Source organism: Schistocerca americana, chromosome 3 (genome assembly GCF_021461395.2).
Source record: "Schistocerca americana isolate TAMUIC-IGC-003095 chromosome 3, iqSchAmer2.1, whole genome shotgun sequence".
In the NCBI taxonomy this organism is placed as follows: domain Eukaryota; kingdom Metazoa; phylum Arthropoda; class Insecta; order Orthoptera; family Acrididae; genus Schistocerca; species Schistocerca americana.
Genome location: NC_060121.1, coordinates 164532995 through 164560988, shown reverse-complemented (window position 1 = coordinate 164560988; position 27994 = coordinate 164532995). Strand labels below are relative to the sequence as shown.

The 27994-nt window shown below is 42.8% G+C and overlaps 1 protein-coding gene across 1 annotated transcript in view; it reads left to right on the top strand.

Annotated features, from left to right (window-relative positions):
• Nucleotides 1-27994, top strand: part of LOC124607377 — an 863509-nt gene that overhangs the window by 776673 nt on the left and 58842 nt on the right. Inside the window, exon 5 of the mRNA XM_047139692.1 lies at nt 9053-9198. Coding sequence (XP_046995648.1) covers nt 9053-9198 — 146 coding nt within the window. The remainder of the gene's footprint in view (nt 1-9052; nt 9199-27994) is intronic.

Sequence of the window (27994 nt, the reverse complement as noted above, 5' to 3'; positions counted from 1 at the left end):
TCAGGATGGCGATAGGTAAGAGGGTGGCTTTCAACCTGGGTGGAGATGGAGTCCCGGTGGGCATCCCAGTTGGCACGGTGATAGTCATGGACGACCTTGGGAGGGGGTGCAGGGTGCGGAGCCGGAGGGGGCCGGTGAGCAGACGTTATGGTGAGAAGGACAGGGAGGTGATCGCTACCTGTGGGGTCAAGGACAGCGACAGCGATACGCCCGAGGAGGTTGGCGGAGGCAATGACAACATCTGGGGTGGTGGCACTTTCGGGTCGGGTGTGCTGGGCAAGGGTAACAAGGTCACCTTGGATTGTGGAGAGGAACTGATGCCACCGCTGAAGGGCAGCAGGAGTGCGGCTATGGATGTTGATGTCGGTGGCAATCACATAGGTGGAGAAGGTGCAGTCAATGTGTGAGATAAAGTCATAAGGAAGAGGAGCAGTGCAGCGGACATAGATGGTGGGACGTAATGGTGAGGGAGGGGAAGAAGACGCTAAGGATAAGGTGTTCAGTGGTGTCATTGAGGAGAGGTTGTGGCCGGACGGGGATATGCTTAAGGTGGACAATCACGACTCCACCCTGTGCACGAGGACCAGGAGCATCAGTGCGGTGGAGGATATAGGGAGAGGTGCGGATAGAATGGTGGGGCTGGAGAAAGGTTTCGTTCAAGAGGAAGGTGTCGACCTGGTGGTGGGAGAGGGTGTGCATGAGGAGGTATTTGTTGGAGCGGAAGCGGCGAATGTTCTGGAAGAGGATGCGATACTCGTGCCGCGCCATGGCGGGAAGGAGGGGGAGAAGAGAGGGAAGGGAAGAGACTTAAACTAGGATGTCGAGGTGGGTGAAGGTGAAGTGGGCTTGGTTGTGGGAGTAGGTGGAGAAAGTGTTCAGGTGGAAAACAGAGCAAGCGGCAAGGGAGATTTGTTGGAAGGTGTGGGGGCGCTGAAAAGGGTAAATGTTTTGGAGTACAACGGTAAGGAACCGGATGATGTCCTCGGCCGTGGGGGGTGGACGGAGGGAATTGTTGGGATGGACAGGGGGATCGACAGGACGAACTGGGACTGTAAGCTCAGGGGTGACCGGAGGGGATTTAGCTTTACACTTAAGTCGATATCCAACAGAATGCTCATTTGTAATTTCCCATTGTTCGTAAATGAAGTTATATTTTATTTCATTTTGCTAGGATATAATTTAACTATATAGTCGGAATTTTCTGAAAAATCTGAAATAATTCTTGCAAGTAGGCCATTGCAATGACGAACATACAGGGTGGTCCACTGATCGTGACCAGGCCAAATATCTCACGAAATAAGCGTCAAACGAAAAAACTACAAAGAACGAAACTCGTCTAGCTTGAAGGGGGAAATCAGACGGCGTTATGGTTGGCCCGCTAGATGGCGCTGTCATAGGTGAAACGGATATCAAGTGCGTTTTTTTTAAAATAGGAACCCCCATTTTTATTACATATTCGTGTAGTACGTAAAGAAATATGAATGTTTTAGTTGGATCACTTTTTTTCACATTGTGATAGATGGCGCTGTAATAGTCACAAACATATGGCTCACAATTTTAGACGAACAGTTGGTAACAGGTGGGTTTTTTAAATTAAAATACAGAACGTAGGTACGTTTGAACATTTTATTTCGGTTGTTCCAATGTGATACATGTACCTTTGTGAACTTATCATTTCCGAGAACGCATGCTGTTACAGCGTGATTACCTGTAAATACCACATTAATGCAATAAATGCTCAAAATGATTGTCTGTCAACCTCAGTGCATTTGGCAATACGTGTAACGACATTCCTCTAAACAGCGACTAGTTCGTATCGTAAAGTTCGCACATGCATTGACAATGCGCTGACGCATGTTGTCAGGCGTTGTCAGTGGATCACGATAGCAAATATCCTTCAACTTTCCCCACAGAAAGGAATCCGGGGACGTCAGATCTGGTGAACGTGCGGGCCATGGTATGGTGCTTCGACGACCAATCCACCTGTCATGAAATATGCTATTCAATACCGCTTCAACTGCACGCGAGCTATGTGCCGGACATCCATCACGTTAGAAGTACATCGCCATTCTGTCACGCAGTGAAACATCTTGTAGTAACATCGGTAGAACATTAGGTAGGAAATCAGCATACATTGCACAATTTTGACTGCCATCAATAAAACGGGGGTCAATTATCTTTCCTCCCACAATGCCTCACCATACATTAACCCGCCACACATTGTCGCAGCCATCGTGGATTTTCCGTTGCCCAATAGTGCATATTATTGCCGGTTTACGTTACCGCTGTTGGTGAATGACGCTTCGTCGCTAAATAGAAAGCATGCAAAAAATCTCTCATCGTCCCGTAATTTCTCTTGTGCCCAGTGACAGAACTGTAACGACGTTCAAAGTCGTCGCCATGCAATTCCTGGTGCATAGAAATATGGTACGGGTGCAATCGATGTTGATGTAGCGTACTCAACACCGACGTTTTTGAGATTCCCCATACTCGCGCAATTTGTCTGCTACTGATGTGCGGATTGGCCGCGACAGCAGCTAAAACACGTACTTGGGCATCCTCATTTGTTGCAGGTCGTGGTTGACGTTTTACATATGGCTGAACACTTACTGTTTCCTTAAATGACGTAACTATCCGGCGAACGGTCCAGACACTTGGATGATGTCGTCCAGGATACCGCGCAGCATACATAGCACACGCCCGTTGAACATTTTGATCACAATAGCCTTACATCATATCAACACGATATCGACCTTTTCCGCAATTGGTAAACGGTTCATTTTAACACGGATAATGTATCACGAAGCAAATACCGTCCGCACAGGCGGAATGTTTTTTTTTTTTTTTTTTTTTTTTTTTTTTTTTTTTTTTTTTTTTTTTTTTTTTTGGTGGTGGTGGTGCTGAAGTCTGATCAACTTCGTTGATTTTTACTTCTGTAGGGAATCGAAAAGGTAAAAATTTTCGCTTTATTTATTTATTCTGCTTTCAGCTTTAGTTTGGGCACACAGAAGGGTCCTTTAACTCGCTGCTTTTGGTGTGTGTTTGAAAACATGGTTGTAGAAGTGCTAAAGGACTTTACGTCCTTAAATTATGGAGAATTAAGTAGGGATAACATTTACGGAGGCTCAAATACTATCGCCTTCGGTAGTTTATATTTGTGGTTGCGTAAGGGTTCTACCATACCTACTGTGGTGAGTTGTGGTGTACTGTCACGTATCATGTCCAACTTCCTTGTCTGAGAGATAAGATTCGCTTAAGGCGCGATGAATATCATGATTCCTGATCCACCATTGGGCTCCAGTGATCCATCGTAGGCATCTGCTTTGTATAACCTGTAACTTCTTGTAGTTAGTGGCACACGTAGTACCCTAAGAGGTCGATCCACACAAAATAGATGGTTCGACTGTGGCTTGGTACAACTGGAGTTCCGTGCGTTGGCTGAGGCACGAGCTCTTCAGAAATGGGAGGAGAGCTCCCAGCGTTTTGAGGCCAGACGTCTTCTTCTCCATAATGTGATGACTATACAGCAGTTTGGCGTCCAGATGCACTCCAAGGTATTTTACAGTTGTTGCCCAGGGGAGTGGCTGGTCTGATATCCATAGGCGTTCATTGACGATGGGTCTCCGACGTGTGAAGACAATAACTTTGGTTTTCTCTGCATTGACCGTTATTTTGTTCCTGTGTGTTCAGTGGTCCACTAAATCTAGTTGGCGCTGCATCCGTGTGACGAGGTGGTCCATTCTGGTGCCTGCAGTCAGGAGCGATGTGTCGTCGGCATAGAAACTGGCAGTAACATGTGGCACGGTGGAATGTTACGTGATACCACGTACTTATACGTTTGTGGCTATTATAGCGCCATCTATCACAAAGCGAAAAAAGTGGTCCAACTAAAACATTCATATTTCTTTATGTACTACACGAATATGTAATAAAAAACGGGGATTCCTATTTAAAAAAAAACGCAGTTGATATCCGTTTGACCTATGGCAGCGCGATCTAGCGGGCCAACCATAGCGCCATCTGGTTTTCCCCTTCAAGCTAGACGAGTTTCGTTATTTGTAGTTTTCGTCTGACGCTTATTTCGTGAGATATTTGGCCCGGTCACTATCAATGGACCACCCTGTATCTCTCAGGCTACGTTACACATCACTCTATTACGGCAATCGTTGGCTTCGCCCACTCACAACGGAATTATCACGTTCCAAACTAACCTCGGCCTTGAGCTTTGCTACGGGTTAGTCTTTCAGCACATCTAGTTTTCTTCCTGCTCTTCATATCGAAAACAAATGTAATCAGTTTCATTGCTCCGCTGAAAGAAATAATTACATTTAATGATTCTCATTAACCACCGACAATTGACTCACTTCATCATGCTGTTACCAACTGCAGCTCGCAATGGATGATCCGGATATATCGTAACTGCACTTTTATCAGTTTTGGTATCTTTGAGTAGTTTTGAGTATATCATTAAAAAAATAATTCAAATATCAAGGTTCATAGCATCTGCTGGTGCTTAAGGTAGTGAAATAAAATTTTATTAGAAGTACCGCCAAATCTTACGCGGAAGTAACGAAATACTTGTTCAAACAAATTTCGGGCTTGCAGCCGGTCGTCGTTCAATACTTCGAACGATATTTCATCTTCAGGTGAGCCGTCGCAGACTGGCGAAAACTTCTTTTTTTTTTTCTTTATTGTCATTTTGAAACCAGCATACAGGCAGGCCTGCAGCAGCATACTACGCCGCTCTGTGGCCGCAGAGAAACACAAAGATACAATGAAGACAATTAGAGAAAAAAGATGGTGGACATATAAACGGAGACAAACACTTTTTAAAATACAAGGTGCCGTTCACGGGCGTAGAGTCCAAGATAAAATTATCAGACACTTGGACACAGACTGAAGCGAAAATTGTCACACGTGAACGTAGGTGCACAAAACGAATAACACTGAACCACTTAAGCACAAAACGACGGCACACACAGAACAAGAGGCATTGATCTCTGGCGCGCGAATGTTCACTAACCGTGTACGAGTCCAGGGACCTGCCAAGAGAGGAGGAGGGGGGGGGGGGGGGGGGGGTGGGAGAGGGAGAGGGGAGATCAGATTCCATGGGCAGGGGAGACAGGGGGAAGGGAGGAAGGGGGAGGGGAAGCCCGTGGGAAGAGGGGTGAAGGGAGGGGAAGGGGGAGAAGGAAAAGGAAGGGAGGGAGGGTGACTAAAGGAAAGGACACAGGAAGTGGGGGGGAGGATCGAAGTTGATAGGAGGGGTAGATGGAGGGGAGGAGGACATCATCAGGGAGGGGGAGCTGGCGGAAGCCACCTTTGGAGAGGGTAAGGAGGGTGGAGAGATGGAAACTGGGTGGGACGTGGGAATACAGGTGCGGCAGTGGGCGGGGGTGGGAGAGGATGGGTGAGACAAGCGGGTGAGGAGGATCGGGTTTGCGGGAGGTGTACAGGATCCGTATCCTTTCAAGGAAAAGGAGGAGGTGGGGGAAGGGGATGAGATCGTACAGGATCCGCATGGGGGAGGGGAGACGGATGCAATAGGCGAGGCGGAGAGCATGGCGTTCAAGGATTTGGAGGGATTTATAAAAGGTAGGGGGGGGGGGGGCGGAGATCCAGGCTGGATGGGCGTAACAAAGGATAGGGCGGATGAGGGATTTATAGGTGTGGAGGATGGTGGAGGGGTCCAGACGCCGCGTACGGCCGGAAAGGAGCTTGAGGAGACGGAGTCGGGAGTGTGCCTTGGCTTGGATTGTCCAGAGATGGGGAGTCCGGGAGAGGCGACCGTCGAGGGTGACGCCAAGGTACTTAAGGGTGGCAAACAGCAACGGAGAGGGCGACTGAGTTCCGCTATTCCACCAGCGAGGGCGCTCCCGGCGGGCAGTGTGGTTCAACTATCAAGTTTTCGATGCATGCGCAGAATAGTTACAGTACGCTATATATTGCGGAACAGAGGACGTTTTCACGAGACCATGTATGGCATCCCAGTCTCCTCTTATAACTCCAAACCTATGCCCTGCCTATCAATTTTGTCCGTCTGGTTGCTTCCTTCCTCTCGCACTGTCCTTCCTATGTCACCCTCCACAACACCAACTCCCGTATCTTTTATCCCACGGCTGGCGTCCCCCAGGGTTCTGTCCTCTCCCCTCTCCTTTATCTCTTGTACACAGCTGATATGCCCAAGCCACCCCCACCAGTCCACCTTCTCCAGTATGCTGATGACACCGCCTTCCTGGCTCTCTACCCTACCCTTCAACAGTCTCAACGTACCCTCCAAACCCACCTTAACCAGTTCACCACTTGGTGTAACCAGTGGTTCCTCCGTCTCAACCCCTCCAAAACCCAGGCAATCATCATAGGCCGCACCACTCGCTCCTTTCGCCTCCATGATTTCTACCTCACCCTTTATGGTCGTCCCATTCAGCTCACCCCCACCCTGAAATACCTTGGCCTCACCCTAGACCGACACCTCACCTGGACCCCTCATCTCCAGACCGTCCAGCAGAAAGCCCATTCCCGCCTCCGCCTTCTGAAACTCCTGTCTGGCCGGACATGGGGATTGCATCCTTCTACCATCCTCCACACCTACAAATCCCTCATCCGTCCTATCCTCTGTTATGACAGCATTGCCTGGATCTCTGCCCCCACCCACTTTTACAAGGCCCTCCAAATCCTTGAACGCCATGCGCTCCGCCTTGCCTTCCGTATCCGCCTTCCTTCCCCCACACGGCTCCTGTATGAACTGATCCCCTTCCCCCACCTTCTCCTGTTCCTCCAACATCTCCGCATCCTTTACATTGTCCGCAGGCTTGATCCCCCCCACCCTCTGGTTTCCTCCTTCCTCTCCACCCCACACCCGTTGCCTCGCCTCTGTCGCTGTATCCCTCCCTCTCTCCACCTCCACACCCTCCGTCTCCTTCATCACGGCAATTTCCAACGCCTCCCCCTCCTGGATGACGAACTTCGCCGTGACATTTACCCTTCCTTCCAACTATAACCTGGCCTTGTCCCCCCCCCTCTCCCCAGGGCTCCCTTTTTTCCTCTTCCCTCCTTCTCCCAGAGCGGATTTTCCTCCTTCCCCCCCTCCCCTGAGACCCTGCACCCCATACTATCCTCCTTCCTTCCCACATCCCTCCCTACCTGGCCCTCTTCAGTGCGCCACCCGCTCATCTCCCCCATCTCTTCCCCTCCCTCCCTTCTTCCAGTCTCCCTCATCTCCTTGCGCCTATCAGATCCTCTGTTTTGATCATCATCAATGTGCCACATCAGTGTTGTGTTCAGTGCTGTATCTCCTGTGCGTGTGATTTTAATTGTGTACTGCCTTGAGGTTCACCGTCAGTGTTTGTTATGTGCTACACCATCCGTCGATACCTTTCATGCTCCAGTCATACCGTGCCTTGTGTTCTTTTAATTGTCGCAGTGTGTGGCTTTTTGTGTGTGCTACTTTTAAACAGTTTTAACAGTTTTTTTATCTCCATTTTACGGTCACCCCGTTTTTTGTCTATTGCCTTCCATGATGTTCCCCCTTTTTTATATCTATGTTCATCATATTCTCTCCTTTGTTCTTTTTAAATGTCTTCTATTGTTTGTTCTATGTCTTTCGGCTGAAGAGCAGCGCATATGCTGCTGCCAGCCTGCCCCGATGGGGAATTGAAATACAATAAAGAAAAAAAAAGAAAACGTTTTCGCCAGTCTGCGACGGCTCACCTGAAGATGACTGGCAGGTGCCCAGTTGAAATATCGTGCGACGTATTCAACGACGACCGGCTGCAAGCCCGAAATTTGTTTGAACAGTCAATTCGCCGGGAAAATTTTAAAATTCACAACGAAATACTTTTAAAAAAAAATAATGAGTACGTACTGATGAATAGTAGCCCTACAGTTCGTTAGTAGTATTATGGGCACCGCACATGCTTAAACTAGACCTGTTGTGTATATATGCAGAAATTAGACGAAACAACCTGGCACATGTGCAGAAACGCATTCCCATCCTAACCGCTGTGTGAGTCTATTCCTTAGATTTCTGTCGCCTGCTGAGTGGTGTGTGTAGTGTTGGCAGAAGAGCCAACACCGTGTTACTAGTGGAGGCCGAAATGCATGAGTTTTAGCTCACGCAGGCTGGCGTAAGGAGGGAAGAACTATACTGACGTGAGGTCTGGAACACGACAAGGAATTAGAATTCAGAAAGCAGACGTAGTTAGTTTCATACTTAACTTTAATCCATTAATGATGAACGTCGCTCTTGACGGTACATGATTCGCAATATTGTCTGTTCAGAATTCTTTCTAATTACTGAATATGACGCCTTGCTAGGTCGTAGCAAATGACGTAGCTGAAGGCTATGCTAAACTGTCGTCTCTGCAAATGAAAGCGTATGTATACAGTGAGCCATCGCTAGCAAAGTCGGCTGTACAACTGGGGCGAGTGCTAGGGAGTCTCTCTAGACCAGACCTGCCGCGTGGCGGCGCTCGGTCTGTAATCACTGATAGTGGCGACACGCGGGTCCGACGTATACTAACGGACCGCGGCCGATTTAAAGGCTACCACCTAGCAAGTGTGGTGTCTGGGGGTGACACCACAGTGTGCATCGTTCATTGGTAGGGCGTTTTGCTGTTGTTTGTATAAAGGTTTTTTATTTTACTCGTTGCTATCGACAGAGACTACTGACGTAGCAAGTTAACGGTCATAATGGCATGACATGTCAATACGTTAGTTTGCAAGCTGACTGGTTGTGGCTTAGAAGTTATGCTTGTGAATAGGCTTCAGCTGTTGAACTGCACATTTTCTACTGCACAGTATCCACACACATCAGAACCCACACCACTACCATTGTCCCTTCTCCGTGCCATAATGTCTGTGCAGATACAGGTCTAGTTATTTTCTGCGCACTCTATTGGAAACTATTTATTCACAACATCCTGATTTCTCAGCGAGGATTGGAGGAAGCAAACTCCTTCCACCAGAAACCGAGACGTTTACAGCCAAGGGCAGAGGCACTGGCGCATGCATGTACCGTGGCTTCAGGGGCTGTGCTTTTTGTGTGTTGCAGCTACCGCGTGGTGACAGTGGTGGCGGGCAACTCAAGGTCTGTGGCGCTGGATGACCTCAAGGCGGACACGCAGTACCAGCTGACGGTGACTGCAGTGCGCTCCGGCCGCAAGTTCCGCAGCAGGGCCATCGTCTTCCGCACCCTCGGTGAGTCCAAAAGGGGCAGGTGGAGAATGCCACAAAGGGCGCGACATTACTGTTTGATGGTCCGTCATTGCTTAGGTCATTAAACCCGAGATGGAACACAGGCTTAGATAGAATGAGGATAGAGAAGGGAATATTTCAACAGTTGCTTCCAGTGATTCGTGAAAAACCAGAATATATAAATAGAAACCCCCATTTTTATTACATATTCGTGTAGTACGTAAAGAAATATTAATGTTTTAGTTGGACCACTTCTTTCGGTTTGTGATAGATAGCGCTGTAATAGTCACAATTTTAGACGAACAGTTGGTAACAGGTAGGTTTTAAAATTAAAATACAGAACGTAGGTACGTTTGAACATTTTATTTCGGTTGTTCCAATGTGATACACGTACCTTTGTGGACTTATCATTTCTGAGAACGCATGCTGTTACATCTTGATTCCCTGTAAATACCACATTAATGTAATAAATGCTGTAAATGATGTCCATCAACCTCAGTGCATTTGGCAGTACGTGTAACGACAGTCCTCTCAACAGCGAGTAGTTCGTCTTCCGTAATGTTCGCACATGCATTGACAATGCACTGACGCATGTTATCAGTCGTTGTCGGTAGACGTCAGATCTGGTGAAAGTGCGGGTCATGGTATGGTGCTTCGACGACCAATCCACCTGTCATGAAATATGCTATTCAATACCGTTTCAACCGCACGCGAGCTATGTGCTGGACATCCATCATGTTGGAAGTACATCGCCATTCTGTCATGCAGTGAAACATCTTTTAGTAACATCGGTAGAACATTAGGTAGGAAATCAGCATACATTGCACAATTTTGACTGCCATCAATAAAACGGGGGTCAATTATCTTTCCTCCCATAATGCCTCGCCATACATTAACCCGCCACACATTGTCGCAGCCATCGTGGATTTTCCGTTGCCCAGTAGTGCACATTATGCCAGTTTACGTTACCGCTGTTGGTGAATGATTTTCGTCGCTAAATAGAACGCATGCAAAAAATCTGTCATTGTCCCGTAGTTTCTCTTGTGCCCAGTGGCAGAACTGTACACGACGTTCAAAGTCGTCGCCATGCAATTCCTGGTGCATAGAAATATGGTACGGCTGCAATCGATGTTGATGTAACACTCTCAACACTGACCTTTTTTGAGAATCCCGATTCTCGTGCAATTTGTCTGCTACTGATGTGCGGATTAGCCGCAACAGCATCATCATTTGTTGCAGGTCGTAGTTGACGTTTCACATTTGGCTGAACACTTCCCGTTTCCTTAAATAACGTAACTATCCAGCGAACGGTCCGGACACTTGGATGATGTCGTCCAGGATACCGAGCAGCATACATAGAACATGCCTGTTGGGCATTTTGATCACTATATCCATACATCAATACGATATTGACCGTTCCCGTAATTGCTAAACGGTCCATTTTAACACGGGTAATTTATCACGAAGCAAATACCGTCCCCACTAGCGGAGTTACGTGATACCACGTACTTTTACGTTTGTGACTATTACAGCGCCATCTGTCACAAAGCGAAAAAAGTGTTCCAACTAAAACATTCATATTTCGTTCCATACTATACGAATATGTAATAAAAAATGGCGGTTCCTATTTTAAAAAACACAGCTGATATCCGTTTGACCTATGGCAGCACCACCCAGCTCACGCTTATTTCGTGAGATATTTGGGCCCTCACGGTCAGTGGACCACCCTATATATATATATATATATATATATATATATATATATATATATATATATATATATATATATATATAATAGAGGGAAACATTCCACGTAGGAAAAATATATCTAAAAACAAAGATGATGTGACTTACCAAATGAAAGTGCTGGCAGGTCGACAGACACACAAACAAACACACAAACATACACACAAAATTCAAGCTTTCGCAACAAACTGTTGCCTCATCAGGAAAGAGGGAAGGAGAGGGAAAGGCGAAAGGATGTGGGTTTTAAGGGAGAGGGTAAGGAGTCATTCCAATCCCGGGAGCGGAAAGACTTACCTTAGGGGGAAAAAAGGACGGGTATACACTCGCACGCACACACACATCCATCCCCACATATACAGACACAAGCAGACATATTTAAAGACCGAATATGTATTTTAAATATGTCTGCTTGTGTCTGTATATGTGTGGATGGATGTGTGTGTGTGTGTGCGAGTGTATACCCGTCCTTTTTTTCCCCTAAGGTAAGTCTTTCCGCTCCCGGGATTGGAATGACTCCTTACCCTCTCCCTTAAAACCCACATCCTTTCGTCTTTCCCTCTCCTTCCCTCTTTCCTGATGAGGCAACAGTTTGTTGCGAAAGCTTGAATTTTGTCTATATATATATATATATATATATATATATATATATATATATATATATATATATATATATATATATATTTTAGACACACACACACACTCCATACTTCCACTCTTCCTAAGCCTGGAAGTCCATAGGTTCCTTGACATCTGCCACCCATTCTCTAGACTTATCTCTGGGATCCACTTTCATAATTTGTTTGGCCATCTATTATCATCTATTCATTCAAAATGGCATACCATAATAGCCTCTCCTTCTCAATTGCTTCCATTATGTGATGCACAAGGTACTGTACACTGAAGGGCTAAAGAAACTGGTATAGGCATGAGTATTCAAATACAGAGATATGTAAACAGGCAGAATACAGCGCTGCTGTCAGCAATGCCTATATGAGACAATAAGAGTCTGGGACAGTTGTTAGATTGGTTACTGCTGCTACAGTGGCAGGTTATCAAGATTTCAGTGACTTTGAACATGGTGTTATAGCTGGCACATTGGCAATGGGACACAGCATCTCCGAGGTAGCAATGAAGTGGGGATTTTCCCACATGCTCATTTCTTGAGTGTACTGTGAATATCAGGAAACCAGTAAAACATCAAATCTCTGACAATGCTGCAGTCGGAAAAAGATCCTGCAAGAATAGGACCAACAATGACTGAAGACAATCCTTCAACATGACAAAAGTACAACCCTTCTGCAATTTGCTGCAGATTTCAATGCTGGGCCATCAACAAGTGCCAGCATGTGAACCATTCAATGAAACATCACCGATAGGGGCCTTTGGAGCCAAAGGCCCACTTGTATACCCTTGATGACTGCATGACACAAATCTTTACTCCTGAATGAAATTTTCACTCTGCAGCGGAGTGTGCACTGATATGAAACTTCCTGGCAGATTAAAACTGTGTGCCAGACCGAGACTCGAACTCGGGACCTTACCCTTTCGTGGGTATGTGCTCTACCAACTGAGCAACCCGAGCACAACTCACGCCCCGTCCTCACAGCTTTACTTCTGCCAGTACCTTGTCTCCTACCTTCCAAACTTAACAGAAGCTCTCCTGCGAACCTTGCAGAACTAGCACTCCTGAAAGAAAGGAAGTATCATATTAGCGCACACTCTGCTGCAGAGTGAAAATCTCATTCTGGAAACATCCCCCAGGCTGTGGCTAAGCGATGTCTCCGCAATATCCTTTCTTTCAGGAGTGCTAGTTCTGCAAGGTTCGCAGGAGAGCTTCTGTTAAGTTTGGAAGGTAGGCGACGAGGTACTGGCAGAAGTAAAGCTGTGAGGACGGGGCGCGAGTCGTGCTCGGGTAGTTCAGTTGGTAGAGCACTTGCCCGCGAAAGGCAAAGGTCCCGAGTTCAAGTCTCGGTCTGGCACACAGTTTTAATCTGCCAGAAAGTTTCAGCATTACTCCTGTTAACACCGACATTGGACTGTTGATGACTGGAAACAACATCATGAATCCGTGGACCATGCATGTCAGCAGGAGGTTCTGTAATGGAGTGGGGCATGTGCAGTTGGAGTGATATGGTATCTCTGATATGTCTAGATATGATACCAATAGACGAATGTATGTAAGCATCCTATCTGATTACATGCATCCATTCATGTTCATTGCGCATTCCGTCGGACTTGGACAATTCCAACAGGGCAATGCGAAACCCCACAAGGCCAGAACTGCAGGGTGGCTTCAGGAACACTTCTGAGTTTAAACACTTCTGGTGGCCACCAGACTCTGCAGACATGAACGTTATTGAACATATTTGGGATGCCTTGCAACGTGCTGTTCAGAAGAGATCTCCATCCCCTTGTACTCTTACCGCTTTATGGACAGCCCTGCATGATTTGATTCATGGTGTCAATTCCCTCCAGCACTACTTCAGACAATATTCGAGTCCATGCCATGTTGTGTTGTAGCACTTATGCATGCTCATGGGGAACCTGCACATATCAGGCAGATGTACCAATTTCTTTGGCTCTTCAGTGTAGATCAGGGTTCAGACAAGATCAAAGCAAGTATTGAAGCAGCAGCTCAAGATGCTCTAGGTACACTAGATATAAAGCATAAAAGGAAAACAAAGAGAACACCATGGTTTTGCAAAGAGATTAAAGAAATGTGTAAAAAAACAAGGTGTGCCTGTATGAAATATAAAACATAAGAATTTTATGAAGATTACAAAGGAACTCATAATGAGACAAAATCACTAGAAATCATTTTAAGAAGGAATCATTGGGATATCATTTATAAAAATATAGAACATGACTTCTACATGCTGCAGAAACAAATTTGAAGAATGACAGGACAACAGAGGTAAGAATTAAATGAAATCTTGAAAATTAATGACACAAATGAGGAGTCATGGGTTAAATATCAAACAGGGTCGTCTAAAGGTAAACAATTACCAGAAAAAAAGAAATTTTGTGTCGGCTACTGAGGGAGTCAGCACCAACTCAAACAAGGAAGGAGGGAAGATGTAAAGGCTGGTGGCAGGAATCGAAAATGATCTGTACATAACACTATCAAATTAACGGAACTCTTTATTTCTAAAAAGGAAAGAAACAGAACTGAACTTCAAACACAACTGAACTTCTTGTTATGAGGTGGCTTGAGGTGCTTCTTGTGCCTCCTGTGTGCAATTACATTTGTATGCTATTACTACTTGCAGAAGACAGGCTAAGTATTGTCTTCCTATTATTCAGTGCTGATGCTCTCAAAGTCTATGACTGGAGGTGATCAGCAAGGGGCAGCTGGTTGAGTCAGCGTTGACAGGGGGCACTTGACGCAGAGGTAGAAGAAGCTGTAAGTCTGCTAAAAATGGGATGCTTCCTGGGGAAGATAGGATTTCCAATTAATTACTGAAGTGTGGAGGATATCCACTAACTGAAGAATTAACCAAGTTACTTAACAATATTAAAACTCGTAATAAAATTTAAAATGAACGGAGAACTTGTGTCATATTTTTCATGCTCAAGAAAGAAGGCAAGAAAGACCTGTCCTTTTACAGAGGAATAATTCTAATCAGTCCAGCTCTCAAATTCATAACAAAAATAATAGAAAAAAAAAAAAACATTATAATCCTTGGAGATCTGCAGTATGGTTTTAGGTCCAGTAGGTTATGCACAGATGCAGTATTCGTGATTATACAGGTTGTAGACAAGAAACTTCCTGGCAGATCAAAACTGTGTGCCGGACCGAGACCCGAACTAGGGACCTTTGCCTTTCGCGGGCAAGTGCTCTACCAACTGAGGTACCTAAGCACGACTCATGCCCCGTCCTCACAGCTTTACGTCCGCCAGTATCTCGTCTCCTACCTTCCAAACTTCCACACTCCACTGCAGAGTGAAAATCTCATTTGGGTTGTAGACAATCCGACATGTACTAGAGACAGCTAATATTTGTCTTACTGACTAACAGAAGGCTTTTGATAGGCTTCAGTTCACAGATATGGTAAACCTGCTTTACAATCAGAACATTCCTTTCAACTTATTAAAAACAACTGCACACATTTATTTCAACATTTACGTCCAGACGAAAATTGGTTCCAGGTTAACTAGCTGTATACCGTTAACAGTGGCATTAAACAAGGCGGCTTTTTGAGCACATTGCTTTTTACTGTATTCATGTATGAAGTGATAAAGAAGGTATTGGCTGATAGTGGTTATAGAATGGGGTATTAAGAAATAAAAATCATTTGTTCCACTGAGGAGGTAGTTCTGCTGACAAACAGTGAAAACAACCTGCAAAAACTTTTACATTTATTTAACACGGCAACCAAATACTTAAAAATGATCATATCCATTTAAAAAACTCACTGTGTGGCCATATCTGTAGAACCAATTAGTACATAAATGGAAAAATAATTTAACAGATAATGACATTTAAATACCTAGGTGCTGAATTATCCATCAGTGGAAATGACAAAAGGAGGTTAGAGAACAAGTAGCAAAAGCAAACAGAGTGGCATGGTGTTTAAATTATTTACAAAAACAAACATCCAGGAAAGATGCAAAGACAAGGATATATAAAACAATAGTGAGATCAGTTGTGGCATATAGGACTGAGACGAGACCTAAAACATCAAAAACTAGAAAACTTTGGTAACCACCGAAATGAGAGTTCTACAGAGGATTGCAGGAAATGCACCGAGAGATATAGAGAGAAGTGAAAGCATGGGAAAAGAATGCAGTTTGGACTCCATTAATGAGTGGGTACATAAGAGCAAACAAGAACAGAACAAACACATAGACAGGATGGACGAACAGAAGACTGTAAAAACCATAAGAAATAGATCACCACCTGCAAATGAAATGTAGGCCGCCCAAGAAAAATAAGGGGTGAAAATCTCAAGGTAGACTGAGGCATAGTGAAGGAAACTGGCTTTAGCTGAGGAAGAAGAAGGAGAAGAAGAATATGTTTCCTTCCACTTACATCATATTTCTGATTTCCACATTTCTAAGGTGGTCTAATTTTGAGATTCCTACGCATTGTTTGCAGTAATCCATTCCCACAAATAGTAACTGATCTATTTTTCTCTTCATAATTTCCCAAATGTTTGATCCATGTGTACGTATACTGTGTACTAATTTTTGTATGTATTCATTTTTGTTTAGTTTGTGATCTCATTAAGATAAATGTAGCCTGATAGGAATATCAGTGGAGGATGACTTGCTGCAGTCTCTCCAGTTTGTTGATGACTGGGTGATAAGTGCTGAAGTAGTGAAGCTATATGTTGAGGATGCTGTTTGATGAATATGACAAGTGGGGTTTAGAAAACAAGCACAAAGAAAACTGAGCATATGATAGTGAGTAGAGAAAATGCTGGGAATTTTAATATCAAATGTGCTTCTTGTAATCCACCGCTGTAGCCATGGTACAAAGATACACTTGCACTGTAGCACTCAACCCAGAGGAAAGCTAGTTCAGATTCTAGTGGTGGAAAACTTTTGCTACCAGAATTTGACTGGCAAGGGAAGTAGACGGGTTGGCGAAAGCCCCTATCAACAGTCTTTGCTCCAGTGCCCTGAGTTCAATGCCAAACTTCTCTACAGTGCCTCATCATATGAGGGCAAGAGGCATAGTTGATAGTGATCCATTTATCAGATGCGGATGTTATGCTTGGTGGCCTCCTTGGCACTATTCATGAGGAGTAGGCTGGACTTCATCCTCTCCCTTCCCTTCAGCCATAATAATGCAAACCCAACATTATGCTGTACAAGCATTCATGACAGTCATGTAGGTGTATATAATACCTGTGTGTGGAAAGAAATAAGATTGGGACAAAGGAAATGTGTTATTTAACAATTAAATTTGATTCTTTAGAGTAACAAAACTGTAAAAGTTCTTAACCAGAATATGGAGCACAGTAAAGAGGGATATAATAACATAATTGATGCGTCTCACAATGTTTTCCTCTTTTGAGCCAACCTCTTCATCTCAGAGCAACATCTGCACCTGCATCAATACTTATTTCTTCTGTACATTCCATATTCCCAGATGTCCCTTCCCTTACTCATTGTTTCTTGCATATCCCTCTCCTCCACAGCTCTACAGAATTCTTCTTGTGTATTATCTTATCAGTCCACTTAATTCTCAGCATCCTTCTGTACTATGATAGAACTTCTTTTCTTTGTAGTAGCAGTTAGTCAGCCCTGTATAGAGCATCCTACTAGGCTGCACAAATTACTCTAATGTTTGTAAAAATATCAGTGCCCAAAAGGTTTTGTTTGACAGAAGAGAAATGTATATCAAATATTAGACATGTTGCAATGTACAAGTTATAAAAATGATGTATCTGTGAATATCTATGAAATGAAACTCTCTTATAAACTCAAACAAAAACCTTGACATGTCGTGACACGTAATGAGAAAGGATATGTCCTTGGACATCTCTCTCCTTACAGTTTGTACACAGATCCACAAAAATATAAACAGTACTTACCAAGAACCATACTCAATGATTTGTAGACCACACTAATCTTGGACACATTCAATGGATGATTTATTAAGTGAACTTGCACACCGCAGAAGCTGTGATCCCTATACTTTGAAGAGGCCTTCCAAGTACTACACTTATATGACCAGGAGTTGTCATGCTGAAATGTAGTCAGTGGGCCTACCTGGAAGAGGGGAAGGAGCACAGACCCTATTACTTCCACTTCTACTACAAGTTTTTCATCCAGTATAATATTTAGTGTATGAAAATTTCTCATAAACTGTTTTCTATACACTAGCTGCAGTAAGTTTAGATACTTATAACAGATTTGTAACAGTCATCAAAGTTGCTCACAGAGCAAAATAGTGTGGTGTTTAGGCACTAGATTTGCATGGTACTTGACTGAGCCTCTAATCCCTATCTGGCTATCCTGATTTAGATTTTCTGTGATTTCTCTAAGTTATTTAAGACAAATGATTGATTTTTTCCTTTGAAAAGAATGTAGCCAATTCCCTTCCCAAGTCTTGTCCAGTCTGAGCATGTGCTCCAGCTCTGATAATTCCAACAATCATATATTGAACAATAATATTCTTTCCTTCCTTCCTTCCTTCCTTCCTTCCTTCAAGCAAAGGAGCATCAACTTGGTGCATGGCTGAAAGACTTTATCATAGATCTACCTCCATGCTTCACATTAGAAATAAAAAAATCATATAGTGTCCTTAACAATACTATTTTGTAATATTTGCAGTATTAAGCAGTTCAGACAATTTCTGAATTTATACTAGACATGGTGGCTCAGAGGTTTAATCACAGGACTTGCATTTCATGCAGAGTTTAAATCCCCCTCCAGCTGTCTGGATTATAGGTTAGTGTGTTATCCTAAATTACTTAGGGCCTAAATACAGGGTGTCCCACTCAAACCTCCCTGATTTCAAGGACCCAGGAAGGGAAAACCACAGTAGATATGACAATGAAAAATCCACCACATTGTAGAGCATCTCAAAGAATTTATATTCCCACATCAGAAGTGCCAAGTGTCGTTGCCAAAGTGCAGCATGGTCGCATGAAGTGAAAATGGCGACTCCACAGCAGTGCGTGCAAGCAGTAGTGTGCTTTGCAGAAACAAAATCGCTGATTACTGTGCAAAGAAATTATCATCATGTGTATCAGTGTGATCCACCTGATGTGAAAACAATGAAGGAATGGTATAGGAAGTTTCTGGCAACAGGAAGTGTTCTGAAACATTCTGGCGGTGCACATTACAGAGTTTCAGAAGAGACAATGAGTGGAGGACATCAGACAAACATTTCTCAGAAACCCACGTAAGTCAATTCGTCAAGCATCTAGGAACTTGATGTACCTCAATCAACATTGCATCATGTAGTTCACCAGCATCTTTGTATGTGTACTTACAAAGTGCAACTTCTGCAACATCTGATGCCAAATTACAAACCATGGCGACAACAAATTGCTGTGGATATGCTGCAGCACATTGATATGGATGTTAGCTTCCTGGAAAGATGTTTATTCTCAGATGAGGCAACCTTCATTTATAAGGAAGGGTTAATAGGCGTAATGTTCGGATTTGAGGTTCGCAAAATCTGCATGTTGTCATTGAACATGTTCGCAATAGCCCTGAACCAAACATCAGGTACAGGCTAATCCACAACAGGATTGTTGAACTGTTCTTTGCAGAACAAACAGTGAATGGGTCAGTGTATCTGGACATGTTGGAGCAGTTTGTGTACCCTCAGATACAAGACTTGCAGACCAACATCATTTTTCAACAAGATGGAGCTCTGCTGCATTGGTCAACGGCTCTTCACAAGTTTCTGGACAGGAAATTTCCCAATAATTGGATCGGACAAGGAGGACCCAATGCCTGGCCATGACTTTCACCTGACATTATGCCACTTGTTTTCTTCATGTGGGGATTCGTGAAGGACCGTGTGTATGCGACCAAAGTGCACGATATTCCTACATTGTGACATTGTATCACTAATGTGATTGCAACAATAACAGTGGAAATGTTACAAATAACTTGGCAAGAAATTGAATATAGACTCGATATTCTTTGTGCTACAAGTGGTTCACATGTAGAGGTGCATTGATGATAAATAAATAAATTCTTTGAGAGTCTCTGCAATGTGGTGCATTTTTCATTGCCATTTCTACTGCATTTTTTTTCCCCCTGGGTCTTTGAAATCAGGGAGATCTGAGTGGTACACCCTGTAGTTTCTTTGAAATAATACACACAATTCCATTCCTCATCCTTCACCTATGCAAGCTTGTATTTTATCTCTAATGACTTGTTTTTTGATGGAGCGTTAAACACTAAGCTTCATTCCTTAATGTCTTAAATTATTCAGTTTTTATTGAAATGTATATAAACAAACTGTTGAATTTATCCATTGAGCACTGCTGTCATTACTCAGCAACAGTTAAATGAAATGTGTGGATAAAAATCCTAAAGTCTGCCCTCAGTGTGTGAGTTGTACTTGTGTGTATGGGTGTGTTTTCTACTTTAGAAGTAGTATATATTGTCAAAAGGTCAAATGTATAGCAAACTTTTTGTTGAACCTGTGAGCAACTCAATGTCCCGTCTGTATGGTGAGAAATATTATCATTCTCATTGAACATTTGTTACATTTAGTCAAAAGGAGAGGAGCTAGTTTGCTAGCTGATCTGCTCTCTATTTAGGAAGACAATGAGATTAATGTAATATGACTTTTAAAATTTTGTGTAATTTTTTACTTATTCTATAAACTATTATGGAGAAGGTGTTTTAATCACATTTATTGCAGAATATTAGCTAGGGTTCTAACAACCTCACTGTTGAGTACCTAAATTCACACATGCACCTAACATGGGATAAAATTTCCTGATGCTACTAGGAACTTTGTCTCCAACTTCTGTATCACTAAGACTATGCTCACTGGTGGACTCTCATAGCAAATTACAAATTGTGGAAATTTATGGGAAAAACAGACGATGTACACTACTGTTAAAGTCATAAACTAAATGGATCATGGTATGACAGTCATAACAGTCAGAAACATGATATTATGCCACAACAATTGACTTCATAAGACCTATGCTTCCATTGCAGCTTTCAAACACTTCCTTATAACAAACTAGTCAATGAGCTAAGAATATGTGATGAAGGCAGTCCTCACCCTCTTGTGCATTCACTCACATAGAACACTAAACAAAACAGGGAGGTGGGCAACAGTTAACTTTCACTCTTTTTCAATTTGTTCATTGACTCAGAAGTAAATTAAAAATATCAGAATATTTTTCGGAGGAATTTTCATTTCAGCTCATTAACATAGTTTCCCATTGTTTCTAAATTGCATGTATGTGGAGTCGATTGTAAAGGACAACCCTATGGGACATGGGACATATTGGGGAGTTCTGACTATCAGGAAATACTCTTTGTATTGCTTAAATCACAAGAATCAGTTGCTCTTGCTGGATGTGGTAACAACAAAAAATAATCTCCTATTCTGTTGATTGGAAACTACTCTCTTTTAAGTTGTTGCATTAAGTTGTAAGCACACACCGCTGCACTACTGCTACAGGTATTAAATGATCTTAAATATGTTATAAATGTGAAAGTTGTGTGTGTATGTGTGTGTCTTACTACTTTGTCCTGAAACAGCTAGACAGATTTGGATGAAATTTATAATGGAGATAGCCTGTATCCTGAATTTGCACATAGGTTATCATATATGTACCTACCTATCAAAGGAATGTGGGTGGGGGTGGAAAATAAATGTAGCACATAATGTATGGATGCCCATACTTTATTCATCCAGTATTTGAGAATGAGATCAGGACTTGAAACAAAATTTAGACACAATATCAAACCTTTACAAAACTTTTTCTCTCTGACAAACCACAAAAAATGACGAAAGGAATAAAGTTAATTGATAACTACATTTCCTCTGTTCATGCTGTAAAACTGTTGCATGAAGCCTGATGTTTTAATTTACTACTTCTCTACTACTAACTGTATTTGTAACACACTTTCCAGAAAGTATTCACGTGTACCATTGAGTGTACCATGAAAATTATGTCACTGAGTGACAAGGGCATCCGTACGATAGTTTGTAAGGGGGTGCCTAGACCAAGAGGTATGGAGTGCTTTTAATATTTTAAAAGGTAAATGGTAACTTGTAAGCAGGTGTAAGAAAGTTCCAGTTCCAGTGCTGTTAAAAATCTGTGTAAACTGACTTTTAAATCATTTTCTTGAAAGAAATACCCCTGACAACACAACTTTTTTTTTCCTTTCCTTGAGAGCTAGGACAGGCCATGGCCCATCCCTTGCTGCCGAATATGGATGCCCTTGTTGCATGACACACGGTTCAGGACATGTGTTGCCATAAACACTGAGATGTGTGAAAAATAGCCTCATCATCTGTGATTTTTTAATTTATTATATCATTATCACTAACTCTATTTGCAACACATTTTGCAGACACTATCCATTTACACAACTGAATGGACCTAGAAAAATATATCATTTGACAACACATAGCTGAGGAGATATGATGTCATAAACACTGCCACATCATGAATGATGCTGAAATTTATTACTTCTTCACTGCTACACAGTCCAGTTACATTAATGTGACCACCGCCTATGTTCCATGTCAATGTGCAGTCACCTTTCCAGATGGCAGTTGCCAGCACTAGCAGTAGAAGATATATAAAATGTTGTGAAGGACGTGGGAAACAGGTTAAGTAATTAGGACCATTCTCTGTCCTGATTGAGCATGACATTTAATACCACACATCATGAGGCTCATGGATCAATACCAACCAAGTTACTTTCAGGTTATCAGGTGGTAGCTTGTGCAACTTGTGGGCAATTGCTTGGAGAGCCAGTCACTGTCATGATGTGAAAATAAAGCAAGTTATCTGACATCCAAAAGGGCATGATCATTGGTTTTTGGGCCAAGCATGGAAGCATTTCCAAAACAGCTAAGTCTGTAAACTGCTTGTGTGCTGCTGTGGTTGAAATATACTATTGTAACACAAAGGTGGATGTAAAGGTGCAGAGCAGCTGGTTGAGTGTGAGTTGGGGTACAATTTTGAAATACATTTATATACCATCCTGAGACAATCTTAAGAAAACAGCAATAAAATACCACATTTTTTAAATACAGACTAAACTCAAACAGACTGATACATCAGAATGAATACTGAAGCCAAAATAAAAACAAATCAGCCAGGGCTAACGCACGCTTCCAAGTACAACCATCACACATAGTTCTTGGAGCTGTGTCACCAAACCACCAGGACTGATAGACTGCTTGGGCATGTGATTTCAGAGACCAACAACATGGACACACTGCACAATCCACAGTCTGCACAAGTTTGCTGTCACATTGTAACTGTCCACCCCATCCCGGCTGTAACTCTCCACAGTTTGTTGCACGTGCTGGCATCACACAACCCAATCACGGCATCGAGGAGTGCAGACCATGAACTCCATCCTTACAGAAGGAGGAACATAGAAAATAGGTGCCACCAGTGGCAACATAGCATTCTGAATTCCTAAAGAGATACACATGGCTCTACTGTGGATGTTTTGTGTAAGTAAGTGAGTCATAAGTGCTTCATTGTCAGATTGTTCATGAAAATGCAGTGCTCTAAGATTAACATCATTATTTGTGGGTTCATATATTTTGTTTTTTCCAGAATCATGGCATCCTCTTAGGACACATTTCTGTCTTTCATGTGGAAGAATTGTTTCCACAATAGCTTTCAGTCTTTTTTTGTTCTCTTTAGCAGTTTTATTATTTTATTGATGGACCCCGCAACATCAAGTGCTTTGCCTTCCTACAAAATATGCTGCCTGCTTGACAATGAATTTATGATATTTTGTATCTGTATGGTGATCAAAGCTTTATAAAGCATTGTTCCAGTTAGTAAATGGCTTCCAAAAAAAGTTCTAAGTTCTTGATGACCACGACTACCTTGCGTTTTTCCAAGTAACACACATATTTTACAAAATGCTCCTTACATGAGGTATGAATCCACAAGCCACAAGTGTCTGGTAGTCCAGTGATGTTGAAAACAGTAGTTCTTCTTGTCAGTAACTGGAAACTTGAAAGTATCCAATGGGGTCCAAGGCTCTTTTATGCTCTCAGCTTTTCTTCATCATTGGAGGATGACCAACATATCTCCCAATATTATGAACCACGGAGTTTGCCTAACACATATCCACCCTGGCTGTAAAAGAAAGAAAAGAATGAAAGTCAGGCACTGCAACAATGCACATCTGTTTCAGCTAGTGAACAGGTTCATGGGGATGGTCAACAAATCACAACCTGCTACTTTTTTACAAATATTATTTTTACATGGATATGTCTGTGAAGCACCTCCTGAAATACATGTAACTCTTTCAAGACAGACTATTAATGTGACAGTCGTACAGGCCCTCAATTAACATCCAGCAGTAGTACATTGTCTGTTTTATTGAGAAGAGAATCCAAAATAACCTTCACAGAATTGATAATACTGAAAGCTGTATTGCTCTTCTTAAGGAAATGACGATGGCATTACTACAATAAATGTGTTAAACGACATTTTTATCCAGTTTGTATTTATTTTTCTTTACAATGCTCTAAATAATTAGTTTAAATGAGTGTTGTGAATAGTTTATAATTTACCATTCAGTACAGAGAAAGTCTGTTGTCTTTCTTGTGTACAAGGATTTCAACAAGGTTATGTAAAAGGGCTACAGAAATTTTGTAACATTGTCTTAAACATTTTTAATATCTGACCTCTATACAGTGTGAAGTCAATCAAAATCAAAGTTTTGTATTGTTTACAGAAAAGATATTTTAATTTTCACAACTTCATCCTACCAAAGCCATAAGTTACTGTACATCTAAACATGTATTTTAGAGAGAACATGGTTGGAGAACCAATGTGAAATCTATATGATTTCTTTCTGTCTTGTTTAAGGTTAAACTGTGTTGAATATGGTGGTATCATTGACAAGTAATATGGCTGACACATAATCTGTCCAACTTTTCTTGAAGTCTGAGCCCCGTAATACCAGTTAGAACTCATCGATAGAATTCGGAAGTTTTCGTGAGAAGTACTGCTCCTGCCAATTTGCACTGAGGTGACAAGAGTAATAGGGTAGCGATATCCACACATACGGATGGCTGTGGTATCATGCACACAAGGTATAAAAGTGTAGTGCGTTGCTGGAGCTGTCATTTGTATTCAGATGATTTATATGAAAAGGTTTCCAACGAGATTATGAGCACATGACAGGAGTTAACAACTTTGAATGTGGAATGATACATTGTATTTTGGAAATCATTAGGGAATTCCATATTCCAAGACCCACAGTGTCAAGAGTGTCCCAAGAATACAGATTCCAGGCATTATCTCTCATCATGGTTGACGCAGTGGCTGACGGCCTTCACTTAACAACCGAGAGCAGCAGCATTTGAGTAGAGTTATCAGTTCTAAAAGAAAAACAGTTCAAGAAATAGCCACAGGAAACAGTGTTGGATGTACAATGAACATATCCATCAGGACAGGACAGCAAAATTTGGTGTTAATGGGCTACGGCAGCAGACAACCAACATGAGTGACTTTGTCAACAGCACGACATTGCCTGTGGCACCTCTCCTGGGCCCATCAGAAGAATTGTGATTTTGGTTGGTAAGAGCTGATGATAGGGTTTAAGCATGGTGCAGACTCTATGAAGCCATGGATCCAAGTTGTCAACAAGGCACTGTGAAAGTCATAGTGGCTCCATAATGGTGTAGGCTGTGTTTACATGGAATGGACTGGGTCCTATGGTCCAATTGAACCAGTCATTCACAGGATATGGTTATGGGTGGCTACTTGGAGGCCATTTGCAGTTATTCAAAAATAAACCGTGTCACCAGGCCACAACTGTTCACAGTTTGAAGAACATTCTGGACAATTTGAGCAAATGGTGTGGCCAACCAGATTGCCAACATGAATCCCATCAGACATTTATGTGACAGTCAATTCGTTCATGAAATCCTGCACCAGCAACACTTTCGCTGTTATGGGTGGCATAGCTCAATATTTCTGCAGGGGACTTCCCATGACTTGTTGAGTCCCTGCCATGTTGAGTTGCTGCACTACACCAGGCCAAACACGATATTAAGAGCTATTGCGAGAGTTTTGTCAACTCAGCATGAACTTAGCAGCACTGCAGAATTCATTACTCAGTGAAATGCTTATTTATTTGACCATGTGCTGTCGCCATAATTTAATTACATTTCAGGTTTTATATTCATTGAAGTAATTATGATGTGTGAACATGAATGCTGTTGTAACACACTGTCACGAAACCTTGTCATTTTGGTGCATCATTTCTATTACAGCAAGTGGTCAGAATGTATCACCAACTGGAAATGCTATCAACACTAAGCCCAAGCTCCAAAACTGCTCACCGCTTCCTGGCAACTTACTACACAGCCCATGTCTCAAAAAAAAAGTTGGACCGACTATAACTTAACTTGACTGTAACTTTTGTCACAGATACTTTTCAGCCAATGAACAGTCAGCATTTTGGTGTAGCATCTCCACCACAGAAAAGTTACTTCAACATAGTCCAACATTCATACAACCACTCTTCAGTATTACTCCCCATAAAATCAGTATCACACTGAACAGTCTCAGTGGTTGTAGTTACAGATTATCATCAAAAAAGCTTCAGAACAAACCTGTGCTTTCTTTTGTACATTTGTATTGGGTTGAGAAAAAGTTACTTTAGAAAAGTTATAAAAACCTTTTCTGAGTGATTGAAAAATTCCGTATGTTGAGATTTACACTATCAATACCAATGGTTTTAACTTATTAAAGTTTCATTAATGTCAGACTAATATGTTTCAAGAGATTTAAAGGGAGCAGCTCCTAGTAAGGACACTCAGAACCCAGACGATTCATACTATAATCATAAATAAAAATTGTTTTTGAACATTAAAACCAAATTTCTCTTATAGCCTAAGAAATTAAACAAGAAAAATTTTGTTATAAGCCTATTGGTTCATTACTTCACTTCTAATTAAACCCTAAAGTTGATATCAATATAACAGAGGGAAAAATTCCACGTGGGAAAAATATATCTAAAAACAAAGATGATGTGACTTACCGAACGAAAGCGCTGGCAGGTCGATAGACACACAAACAAACACAAACACACACACAAAATTCTAGCTTTCGCAACCAATGGTTGCCTCGTCAGGAATGAGGGAAGGAGAGGGAAAGGCGAAAGGATTTGGGTTTTAAGGGAGAGGGTAAGGAGTCATTCCAATCCCGGGAACGGAAAGACTTACCTTAGGGAGAAAAAAGGATGGGTATACACTCGCACACACACACATATCCATCCACACATATACAGGCACAAGCAGACATGTTTAAAGACAAAGAGTTTGGGCAGAGATGTCAGTCGAGGCGGAAGTGAAGAGGCAAAGATGACGTTGAATGTCAGGTGAGGTACGAGTGGCGGCAACTTGAAATTAGCGGAGATTGAGGCCTGGTGGGTAACGGGAAGAGAGGATATATTGAAGAGCAAGTTCCCATCTCCGGAGTTTGGATAGGTTGGTGTTGGTGGGAAGTATCCAGATAACCCGGACGGTGTAACACTGTGCCAAGATGTGCTGGCCGTGCACCAAGGCATGTTTAGCCACAGGGTGATCCTCATTACCAACAAACACTGTCTGCCTGTGTCCATTCATGTGAATGGACAGTTTGTTGCTGGTCATTCCCACATAGAATGCATCACAGTGTAGGCAGGTCAGGTGGTAAATCACGTGGGTGCTTTCACATGTGGCTCTGCCTTTGATCGTGTACACCTTCCGGGTTACAGGACTGGAGTAGGTGGTGGTGGGAGGGTGCATGGGACAGGTTTTACACCGGGGGCGGTTACAAGGATAGGAGCCAGAGGGTAGGGAAGGTGGTTTGGGGATTTCATAGGGATGAACTAACAGGTTACGAAGGTTAGGTGGACGGCGGAAAGACACTCTTGGTGGAGTGGGGAGGATTTCGTGAAGGATGGATCTCATTTCAGGGCAGGATTTGAGGAAGTCGTATCCCTGCTGGAGAGCCACATTCAGAGTCTGGTCCAGTCCCGGAAAGTATCCTGTCACAAGTGGGGCACTTTTGTGGTTCTTCTGTGGGGGATTCTGGGTTCGAGGGGATGAGGAAGTGGCTCTGGTTAGTTGCTTCTGTACCAGGTCGGGAGGGTAGTTGCGGGATGCGAAAGCTGTTGTCAGGTTGTTGGTGTAATGGTTCACGGATTCCGGACTGGAGCTGATTCGTTTGCCACAAAGACCTAGGCTGTAGGGAAGGGACCGTTTGATGTGGAATGGGTGGCAGCTGTCGTAATGGAGGTACTGTTACTTGTTGGTGGGTTTGATGTGGACGGACGTGTGAAGCTGGCCATTGGACAGGTGGAGGTCAACGTCAATGAAAGTGGCATGGGATTTGGCGTAGGACCAGGTGAATCT